This window comes from Alexandromys fortis, unplaced genomic scaffold (genome assembly GCF_014885135.2).
Source record: "Alexandromys fortis isolate MF-2015 unplaced genomic scaffold, M_Fortis_MF-2015_v1.1 scaffold_888, whole genome shotgun sequence".
NCBI classification, from domain to species: domain Eukaryota; kingdom Metazoa; phylum Chordata; class Mammalia; order Rodentia; family Cricetidae; genus Alexandromys; species Alexandromys fortis.
Window position 1 is genome coordinate 10,160 of NW_026068762.1, and position 1,539 is coordinate 11,698.

Sequence of the window (1,539 nt, forward strand, 5' to 3'; positions counted from 1 at the left end):
GAGACGGACAGCAGGGGGCAGATCCTGGAGTCAAAATGGGTTGTCTTAGGAATTGGAAAGTCATTCTGAGACAGAGACCTGAACAGATGGCCTTCTGAGGAGGGGACATAGGGGACTGGCTCCTAGGGAAGCTGTCATTTTGGATGAGGAAGGCTAAAACCTCAAGCAGAGAGAGATAGAGGATTGAATCAAAGGTGGAAAAGATTTGCCTCCCTAGGGCAGGGAGGGTTTAGCTGGGCGTTGGTGCCGCTGGGCAGGCTGAACGCGAATGTCTCCTGGAAGAATTTAGGACCAATAGCAGGTCCCCGGTGTTGGAGCCTGTAGTAAGCAAAGTGCAGGCCGACCTGGGTGGGGAACAAATCACTTCCTGCCTCGCAGTCCTTAAAAGCCTAGCAAGGCGAGGGAATGCACCACGGGCCGCTGGGCGGGGACACAGGCGACTGGCAGATCGGACCGGCTGAACTTCCCGGGTTGGGCAGTAGCTCCTCCGAGTTGTGACGCTCCTCGTCCCGCCCAGCAACCCCTCCTTCCTTACCCCGCGCCCGCCTGGTGGTCCCTCTGCTCTTTCTTCCCATCGCTCATCGCCCACACCGGCCGTCCAGCCAACTAACTTTCGGTAAGGCTGGGATACACTCTCCACTCCAACATCACCCCAACTTTGGCTACCACGGCCCCCTTCCTGGGCCTCTCGGGTGGGGAAGAAGTACCCGGAAAGCCACGTGTCCTCAGCGGCGGAGGTGCCGGGAGCCCACGTGGCCTCCCGGGCCGGCTTGATTCGGCCCGGCCTCATCGACTGCATTTCTTGCCCTGGCAGGACCATGGCCAACCTCGAGCGTACCTTCATTGCCATCAAGCCAGATGGCGTGCAGCGCGGCCTGGTGGGCGAGATCATCAAGCGCTTCGAGCAGAAGGGGTTCCGCCTGGTGGCCATGAAGTTCCTTCGGGCTTCTGAGGAACACCTGAAGCAGCACTACATTGACCTGAAAGACCGTCCTTTCTTCTCAGGGCTGGTGAAGTACATGAACTCGGGGCCCGTGGTGGCCATGGTCTGGGAGGGGCTCAATGTGGTGAAGACAGGCCGAATGATGCTGGGAGAGACCAATCCAGCTGACTCTAAGCCAGGCACCATTCGAGGGGATTTTTGCATTCAAGTTGGCAGGTAAGTGTGTGTGTGTGTGTGTTAAGAGAGAGGGAGAGGGAAGGGAATACAACTCGAAGTGGAGCATACAACATTTTGGGCATACCCCAAGTTTACGAAAACCTGAAAATACAACATGGAAATTATCACTAAACACTTCTGTGAATGATTGCTTAAAATTTGTAATTGAGACACTCACTGTACAGAGAGCTGCATGTGATAGTTTCTACATGGGAAACAGGGTTTAACCTCACCATGTAAAACCTAACCCTCTGAGTTTTCCTAAGCCATAATTTGTACCCAAACTGTAGATTCAGATGCAATAAAAGGATTGTTACTAATAAGCAATGGCTTGCAAATCACTTTAATTAAGAAAATGCATGATTTTAATCCACACTTGG

General features: G+C 53.5%; 1 protein-coding gene across 1 annotated transcript; it reads left to right on the forward strand.

Annotated features, from left to right (window-relative positions):
• Positions 1-451: 451 nt before the first annotated feature.
• LOC126496036 (nucleoside diphosphate kinase B-like) lies at positions 452-1,187 on the forward strand. Its single transcript, XM_050133617.1, has 2 exons — positions 452-616; positions 815-1,187. Exon 2 carries the CDS (start codon positions 819-821, stop codon positions 1,161-1,163), a length of 345 nt encoding a protein of 114 aa, XP_049989574.1. The 5' UTR covers positions 452-616; positions 815-818; the 3' UTR covers positions 1,164-1,187.
• The last annotated feature ends 352 nt before the right edge of the window (positions 1,188-1,539 follow it).